Genomic DNA, 9357 nt, shown 5'->3' on the forward strand with positions numbered 1-9357 from the left:
CTCAACGAAGCAGTGTATGTGGAAATTTGTAGCACCCAAATACTAAAATTTAACACACACCAGGGATTGAGTATGGTCTGTGGATTTAACACACGCTATGGGTTGGGCATGGTCTGTGGATTTAACACACGCTATGGGTTGGGCATGGTCTGTGAGTTTAACACATGCTATGGGTTGGGCATGGTCTGTGGATTTAACACAGGTCTGTGGATTTAACACACACCAGGGATTGAGTATGGTCTGTGGATTTAACACACGCTATGGGTTGGGCATGGTCTGTGGATTTAACACACGCTATGGGTTGGGCATGGTCTGTGGATTTAACACACACCAGGGATTGAGCATGGTCTGTGGATTTAACATACGTTGATTTTGCATGTTTTATGTTCTCTCGTAATTTCTTGCAGGCAAAGTAGCTGAAACGTCGAGATTCGTTATTGCCGTTTCCAATTCGTACTGTATAAGAGCTTACTTGAAAGTATTCAGTAAAATACTCATTCACTGCAAAAGTTAATGAGCACCCCGCACGATGCGAACACATCAGCACTGGGGAGACAAAGGTGGCCGAGCATGGTGCTGGCTCCACCACCCCCTGGTTTCGCCGCGAACCCCGTAATAGGTGCTTGCTAACAGCATTTCCTCAACAATGCGTTTGATTTGTAGGGGGATTCTAGATGATTCAGTGTCAAAACATTTATTCACCTTCCACAAATTTGGCACCTATCCCTTGCATAGCCTCACACGGTATACTATCATGTACAACACGTGGGTCTTGAAGGAGTGTGTGCGGTCCAGGGTCACTCCAAGGTAGATGAAGTTGGTGCTGCGAGTCAGGGGAATGTCATTCTCGGTGACCTTTTACGTTTTTTTTACATCACCGTTATGACCGACCTGTCTTGCTTGGGTTTTGCCGGAGCTGGTTGGTGTCAGGGTGTGCTCAATTTTGGCGAAGTCTCCTGCTTGCGTTGCAATTATCAGGTTATCGGCATAGATGAAGCTGTATGTGGGTAGAAAGTTTGATCTTTGTGTAGATCTTGAGGGGTATCAGAACACTTCCTTGTGGTAGTCCATTCCACTGCATTTTGCTCCAATAATTCAATCAGTGACAGAATTATTCCGACTCGGTGGTGGTACTTTGTCAGGCTGTAGATCTTTGAAAGGAGAATTATCTGGTTAACAAGTGGCATATGCTGCTGATAGGTTGACCAAGGCGACACCAGTAATTTGGTTGTTCTTGAAACCGTCTCTTATGTACTGGGTGAGGTTTAGCACTTGGCCAGTGCAGGACTTGCGCGGCTGGAAATCAGATTGTTCTGGAAAGAGTTGTTCCTCCAGTATAGGTGATTGCTGCTTCAAGATAAGTCTCTCAAAAAGTTTGAAGAGGTAGCAGAACAAGGCCATTGGTCAGACGCTCTTAGGGTCAGATGGGTCTTTTCCTGGCTTTGGAAACGTGACAAGTCTTCCGTGTCTTGGGTATGAGCACAGAAATTTAACATTCTCAAGAGCCAATCCCTTGTTTTTAGTGCAACATTCTTTAACTGTTCAGTGCAGATGTCCGAATGCCTGCTGCCTTGACAGTCTTTATACCCTTGATGGCTTCCAGTGCCAATAAAGACCGGTAAACTCTTTCCACTGCAGTTCATCCAGCATTAGCCTATGAGTCTTGCAAACATTAAAACTTTTCAACATATAACATTCACCATGTATATGCTTTCGGTAAAATGAAAACAAAAACTATTAAATAAATGAACTATTAACATTATCATGAAAACCAGCACTGTTCAATTACTCTGCATGACATTTTGCAAAGCACCAATGTTGTGGGTAACGGCTACAAATTGACAACTTTTATGACAAAGTTTATCTCACAAATTAATCAGGAAATAACATTTTAAAAACCATAATCAGTATAGATTATCACAATGTGATGTTATTTTGGAAATGGATAGTGTTATTTCGTAATTGCTTATGCCTATAAAGTAGAGAAAATGGATATTATTCCACACAAACTTTGTTACCAAAGCACATACTTTGCTTTTGAGGGGGGGGGTCGACAATTTTCGGGAACCTTTTATATCAAATATTTACTCCCCAATTTCTTAACTCTTTAGACTTCTGCAAGCCTCTTATAATTTTGTTAGTGGAGAAATGGGCAAACGGCCCACCAGGCTTTCACAATAGCTGAGTATCTGTGTATGTATATGTAATGCTTCCACAGAGTACTTTTTCGCTCTTGTCTTGATAAATTGGCCGCAGATATGGCAAAATGCGTCTGCCGGATGCTTGCAGCCTCTTGATGCCATCTCAGAAAAATGCAGATATGTATCCACTTAGGCAGCTGGAACTAAACTGAACTGGTGGGCTTAAGGCCCCTGTATTTATACTATTATTTATATTACTGGAAAGTTCCAGAATGTTCTAGAAGTTACTACAAGTTTACTCAGCACTGAATCTATCTGGAATGTTCTGGAAAATAGGATAATTTCTAAATATCATTCTCCTGGTCACAAAAGCAAAGTTTGTGGGGAATAATAGCCATTTTCTGTACTTTTGAGGCATAAGCAATTAGGAAATAACACTCACTACCCAGGAACAAAAAAAATTGTGTTATTGCAGACCTTGAATCGTACAATGTACTAAAGTGTCCCCATACCCTGGACACCCTTGCAAGCACTATATTCCAGCTCGACTTCCCTGGCTTCCAACTGCCATGGGAACGGGGCAGCACATACCCGGACCCACACGAAGCACGCGAGTTGCACAAGTTGCGAATCAGAGACTCTCCTGTGTGCAACTGCGGCTCCGAAATTAAAACCACGTAGCGCGTGAATTCGCACTGCCCCAAATATAAACGTGAGACTAGGCAATTTAATGGATGAATACGTTTACGGCAGAATTTTTAATAGTTGGCCTTGATTGACCATAAGGAAGGAGATTCAGATATAATATTGAAATAAGTAATATTAAAATTTGCAGCATCCCTAGAATTTTGGCCTAGCTGGTCCCATCCATCAGCCCCTCTAAACCCTGGCCTGACCCACTGTCCAGGACGCCCTTGATGGCCACAGGGGCCTGGAACCACACGCAGTCGTCCTCGCATGGCTGGCCGAGGGCCGTGCCCAGCGGCTCCTCCAGGCTGTTGCTAAACGCGACGACGACCCTCCTCCCGCGGTTGGGCGGCTTGTAGTTGAGCTTGGGCTTGAACCAGTCGACGCCGCAGTCCCTGTGCGCCCACAGCAGCAGTGTGGCCGAGGTGACAGGCAGAGCGCGCGGCTCGCCAAACACATTCTGCACGAAGAGTGAGTGAAACACGTGGCGGCTGTAGCGAGCGTGGCACAGTGAATCACCGCTGCCTCCCAGCGCCAGCTCGTGGAAGTCCAGCTCGTAGAGCTCAAGCGGCGACATGGGGCTCGGCCCTAGCAGGATGAGGACCCGGGGCACGTGCGACAGGGAGAAGAGCGTCTCCAGGTGGCCGCTCAGCTCGTGCAGGGCCGTCAGCATGCGTGCTTCTTGCCTTAACCTGGGGGGCACCTCTGCCTGCAGGGAAGAGGGGAGGGAGGCATTCACACCAGGACGAAAGCCACGGTCTTCAGCCACCAACAGAACTGCTGCCCTGAGATGCAATTGCAGATATTATAAACATCACGTCCAGCATTATTACGTTGTGTCCCACGTCAATATATCCACCTCTACCATCACCGTCACCACAAACTAGAGGCCGACCGAAATTCGGTTTGGGCGCCGAAAGTTGGCAAATGGCCTCTTTCGGCATAGTTTTGGTTTCGGCCGAAAGTAAATTTTTAACTTTCAGTCTGGTTTCGTTTTCGGTCGGCCTCTACTACAAACATCGCAACAGTCACCTGTCACACCATACTATCACCACCACTATATCCGGCACATATTATCCATCATCACATTCACCTCCACCATCACATTTAACATCAGCAGCAACATCGACTATCACCACATCCAACATTTAACTGCCACCTCGCCACCATCGCCCCATTTACGAGTCCTTAAGAGATGCTGTAGTTCAGCGACTGTACTCCATGGGTACAGCGTCATCTAACACGTGAAGGACACCGGCCATAATGATAAAATGTATCTTTACTTTTTATAATCTCACTAGCTTGACTACCTGGCTTCGCCCGGGACGCCCGGCCGTCTTTGTCTCCCCAGTGGCGATGTTCACACACCACACCAGTTACTCGTTTGAGTCGACCTAGGGGAGGCCCAGGACCGGTTCAAATAATCGTGGTGGCCGTGAGCGGGAATCGAACTCGGGTCGCCGGGTTTGTAGCGCGGCGCGCTAACCACTACACTACAATGCGTTACGCTTCCACATGCGCGGGTCACGTGACAGAACTGAAATCACAGCTCACTTGCCGTGCAAAAAATAAATGCATTGAGCTCCCCAACCCCCCTCCCAAAAATAAGAAAGTGTATTTTTATAATTTTTGCATAGTGTACAGTCTGGAAAGTACCCACATGGCAAATTTCCAGTTTGTTGCATGTCGGGAAGTACGCTAAACATTTCGAACAGACACACAATCACAACTTTGCCTTTTATATATATGGAGATTTCTATTACTGTTTAAACATCACCGAAATTATTAAAACCTTAATTTCATGTCGAATGTCGCCCGCTCGTGTCCACCCTTCGCGTCCACAGCCGCTCCGCCTCCACACACGACCCGGGGTCAGGTCTAAACCAATCGGTGACCTTGCGCCCACACACCGAAACCCAAATTGCTGAACCCTCAAAGCCTACACCCCTGCACACTCCACCCCTGCACACTCCACCCCTGCACACTCCACCCCTGAACACGCCACCCCTGCACACTCCACCCCTGAACACTCCACCCCTGCACACTCCACCCCTGAACACGCCACCCCTGCACACTCCACCCCTGAACACTCCACCCCTGCACACTCCACCCCTGAACACTCCACCCCTGCACACTCCACCCCTGAACACGCCACCCTGCACACTCCACCCCTGAACACTCCACCCCTGAACACTCCACCCCTGCAGACTCCACCCCTGCAGACTCCACCCCTGAACACTCCACCCTGCAGACTCCACCCCTGAACACTCCACCCTGCACACTCCACCCCTGAACACTCCACCCCTGCAGACTCCACCCCTGCAGACTCCACCCCTGAACACTCCACCCTGCAGACTCCACCCCTGAACACTCCACCCTGCAGACTCCACCCCTGAACACTCCACCCTGCACACTCCACCCCTGAACACTCCACCCTGCACACTCCACCCCTGAACATTCCACCCCTGAACACTCCACCCCTGAACACTCCACCCCTGCACACTCCACCCCTGAACACTCCACCCCTGCACACTCCACCCCTGAACACTCCACCCCTGAACACTCCACCCTGCACATTCCACCCCTGAACACTCCACCCCTGAACACTCCACTCCTGAAAACTCCACCCCTGAACACTCCACCCTGCACACTCCACCCCTGAACACTCCACCCCTGAACACTCCACCCCTGAACACCCCACCCCTGCACACTCCACCCCTGAACACTCCACCCTGCACACTCCACCTGCAGACTCCACCCCTGAACACTCCACCCCTGAACACTCCACCCCTGCAGACTCCACCCCTGAACACTCCACCCTGCACACTCCACCCCTGAACACTCCACCCTGAACACTCCACCCCTGAACACTCCACCCTGCACACTCCACCCTGCACACTCCACCCTGCACACTCCGCCCCTGAACACTCCACCCCTGAACACTCCACCCCCACCTCACCACTCCCCTCACCAGGTGGCTGTGGAAGTGCAGCAGCTGCGGGTAGGGAAGCGGCAGCTGGCCGCGCTGGTACAGGGCGTGAGCGAAGATCTCCCAGACCAGGGCGCCAAGGCTCCGCTGGCTCACGGCGCCGCGCACCGTCACCTCGCAGCGCCGCGCCGACATCGCCGCCGCCACTCTCCTCTCCTTCCTCCTCCTCTCTCCTCCTCTCCTTCCTCCTCCTCTTCTTCCTCTTCTTCTCACTCCCCTCGCTCGCCCGGCTCCGCTGGCCCGTTAGTCGTCTCCCAGTTAATAAACTGAACAGTTCAAAACGGCGTCACGTGGCCTACCCACCGGAAAAGGGCACGACGGGAAGAAGGGGCGCGGCTTAGGTGAGGGGTTTGGTGAGGGGTTTGGTGAGGGAGGGGTTTGGTGAGGGGTTTGGTGAGGGGAGGGTTTTGGTGAGGGAGGGGTTTAGTGAGGGGAGGGGTTGGTTAGGGGGGTTTGGTGAGGGGAGGGGTTTGGTGAGGGAGGGGTTTGGTGAGGGGAGGGGTTTGGTGAGGGGAGGGGTTGGTTAGGGGGGTTTGAGGGGTTTGGTGAGGGGAGGGGTTTGGTGAGGGAGGGGTTTGGTGAGGGGAGGGGTTTGGTGAGGGGAGGGGTTTGGTGAGGGGAGGGGTTTGGTGAGGGGAGGGGTTGGTTAGGGGGGTTTGGTGAGGGGAGGGGTTTGGTGAGGGGTTTGGTGAGGGGAGGGGTTGGTTGGGGGGGTTTTAGGGGGGTGGTGAGGGGAGGGGTTGGTTGGGGGGGTTTGAGGGGGGTGGTGAGAGGCGTTGCGTGGAGAGGTAAGGGGGAATTTTTATTTAAAGCTTTCGTGACTGCAGTAATTCATATTCTTAGCTCTTTCGGTAAAGTCACGTTGAAGGGAAACAATAAAATAATAAAAAATATATAAAACAATAAAAATTCTCACGACGTTTCGACCATAATACAAACGGTCGTCATCAGGTGCGTCGGTTTGCATTAATTTATTTTAAACGGTGTATTTATTTACTTATAAAAAACCGTCAGCGCCACGCGCAGTGATTTGGCAGTTTATTTAGAAGGACTAGTCCATCTATGTTCTGAAAAGAGGAGGGGGGAAACGAAAAATTAATGTATGCTGTCTGAAAGCCACTGTAAGCGTGAACAATCAATTAAGACCTGAAATAGTTAATCAAATCTTTCCAATGATTGCTAAGCCATTTCAGGTCTTAATTGATTGTTCACGCTTACAGTGGTTTTCAGACAGCATACATTAATTTTTCGTCTCCCCCCTCCTCTTTTCAGAACAGAGCCAAGCTGTGGCTCCACTAAATAAACTGCCAAATCGCTGCGCGTGGCGCTGACGTTTTATATAAATAAATACACCGTTAAAAATAAATACATTAATGCAAACCGACGCACCTGATGACGACCGTTTGTGTTATGGTCGAAACGTCGTGAGAATTTTTATTGTTTTATATATATTTTATTGTTTCCCTTCAACGTGACTTTACTGAAAGAGCTAAGAATATATATAACTCTTATACACAAAAACCTGGCAGGAAGCAAGTAAAAAAACTCTGCCTGGAGGAATTTGTGGCCAGAAGCCGTAACTGAAAGGGACTTTGAGGGCTTTGAGGCTGTGCCTATTGTGGAGGATATTGTCTCTCTGGGCAGGTCCATGGGCCTGGAGGTGAATGGTGATGATGATGTGGAGGAGTTAGTGGAGGGGCACAAGGAAGAGCTGTACCCACTGAGGAGCTGCGGCAGCTTGAGAGGGAGGAACACCAGGTGAAGATGGATGCACTCTCTTCAGGCGAGGAGGAGATAGAGGAAGCCCCTACTTCACTTATTAAACAAATGTGTGCAAAATGCATGGCAGTCCAAAGTTTTGCAAGAAAAATACCACCCCAATAAAGCTCTAACAAGGCCGTAAGAGTATTGTGTGGAATGACCAGACAATGTCACACTTCAGGAACGTTCTTAGAAGAAGGCAAAAACAAACGTCAATGGACAGGTTTTTAGTACAACTCAAACCTGGTGAGCTTCAACCAGGTCCAAGTCAAGAAAAATGACAGAAAAGAGAAAAAAACCCTCAGAATTTCAGCTTGCTGAAGTTTTAATGGAAGGGGAATCTCCTTCCAAAGAATAACATCTCCTCCTGCTCCTCCCCCTCACCACCATCCTCGTAGGCTATCAACTCCTCTCAGCGAGGTAAAGTGACGTTAAATTTTATTTTTATTTCAATTTATGCATTTATTTTAATGTATGTATGCATTTTAGTAATAAGTAGAGTCTATATTCTTAGCTCTTTCGGTAAAGTCACGTTGAAGGGAAACAATAAAATATATAAAACTATATTGTTTTATATATATTGTTTCCCTTCAACGTGACTTTACCGAAAGAGCTAAGAATATGAATTACTGCAGTCACGAAAGCTTTAAATCAAAAGTAGAGTCTACATTATATTATACAACTCCACTAATGTATAATATGCCATATAAAATATAATTTCTTACACTCTGGAACGGATTATTTCCTTTCACTTTATTTCTTATGGGGAAAAATTGCGTTTGGTGTTCGTCATTTTGGGTATAAGTCCTCCTACCTTCTGGAACGATTTAACGACGCGTACCGAGGTACCACTGTACGTTGTTGTTGTTGGTATTATTAACAAGGCGTTATCGACTATTACATAACATCGCACTTTTCTCACCAAAACGCTCTAAAGCCACCTTCCAACTCGGTCGCGTCGATGTCATTCCGATTTGGATCGATAAAAGAAGCGATGAATACAGTATTAGTAGTACTGTAATAATTATTGTTAATAACCACATCTTGTTACGCCCATTTGATTTCCCCGCGCAAAAAAGGCGGGAAAACCCCCAACGGCAAAGTTAACGTCTAAAAGCTCGCAAGACGTTCATTGGACACAGTCCCCTACACTTGTAACTTTTAACATTTTAGACCTTAATTATTACAAAGTTTTTGTTTATATCATTAAACAATCGACGATAACACCTCGGGCTCTCTAAGGCAGCCGCAGTCACCAATCACCGAGTGTTGTTTAATCGATGTCAGTGATGTAGAGTTCATTTTAAATGTATACAAGTTAATAATAAATGTATATAAGTTAATAAATATAAGTTAATGATAAATATAAGTTAATAAGAAATATAAGTTAATAAATAAAAGTTAATAATAAATATAAGTTAATAATAAATGTATAAAAGTGTTGCGGCGCTTACCAGCGTTGCCGAGTGCTACTGACGGAGTGAAGGCCCTCGAGGCGTGTCACGTGGTCTACAGGACCACGTGGGGGGGTGGGGGAGTGGCCTTGAGGACGGCCCCCTCTTGGGGGGACCAATCAGTGGCCGCCTCGTGCAGAATGCGCGCGCGTGCGCGTGAGTGGGTGGGTGGGGGGGAGGAGCGGTGGTCAGCGAGTCACTCCACGACCCCGGCCCACCCGAGTTCGATTCCCGCTCACGGACAACACCGTCAGTGACGATTATTCTGAACCGGTCCTGGGACTCCCCTGGGTCGACTCGGCCTCAAATGAGCACCCTGGGTGCC

General features: G+C 48.1%; 1 protein-coding gene across 4 annotated transcripts; it reads right to left on the minus strand.

Moving 5' to 3' along the window:
• Window positions 1–678: 678 nt before the first annotated feature.
• On the minus strand, window positions 679–9138 carry LOC142912108 (MAD2L1-binding protein-like). Of its 4 annotated transcripts, none has more exons than XM_076060422.1 (4): window positions 9033–9133; window positions 7539–7632; window positions 5800–6112; window positions 679–3537 (listed from the first exon to the last, which is right to left on the minus strand). In XM_076060422.1, exons 3-4 carry the CDS (start codon window positions 5950–5952, stop codon window positions 2995–2997), a joined length of 696 nt encoding a protein of 231 aa, XP_075916537.1. In that variant the 5' UTR covers window positions 5953–6112; window positions 7539–7632; window positions 9033–9133; the 3' UTR covers window positions 679–2994. The 4 variants fall into 4 exon arrangements, with proteins under 4 accessions (XP_075916537.1, XP_075916539.1, XP_075916538.1 ...); XM_076060424.1 differs by having other exon boundaries at window positions 7535–7632; XM_076060423.1 differs by having other exon boundaries at window positions 7539–7627; window positions 9033–9122.
• Between the last annotated feature and the right edge of the window lie 219 nt (window positions 9139–9357).

The sequence above is a fragment of the Petromyzon marinus genome, unplaced genomic scaffold (assembly GCF_048934315.1).
Source record: "Petromyzon marinus isolate PM22_M1 ecotype Great Lakes invasive population unplaced genomic scaffold, UKy_Petmar_22M1.pri1.0 PM_G_Scaffold_19, whole genome shotgun sequence".
NCBI classification, from domain to species: domain Eukaryota; kingdom Metazoa; phylum Chordata; class Hyperoartia; order Petromyzontiformes; family Petromyzontidae; genus Petromyzon; species Petromyzon marinus.

Bases quoted from the DNA above. Each gene is read 5' to 3' on its own strand.
- LOC142912108 (XM_076060421.1), bottom strand. From the start codon at position 5,952: ATGTCGGCGCGGCGCTGCGAGGTGACGGTGCGCGGCGCCGTGAGCCAG. The intron at 3,538-5,799 runs GTGAGGGGAGTG...TCTTCCCTGCAG, and splicing joins TGCACTTCCACAGCCACCTG to GCAGAGGTGCCCCCCAGGTT.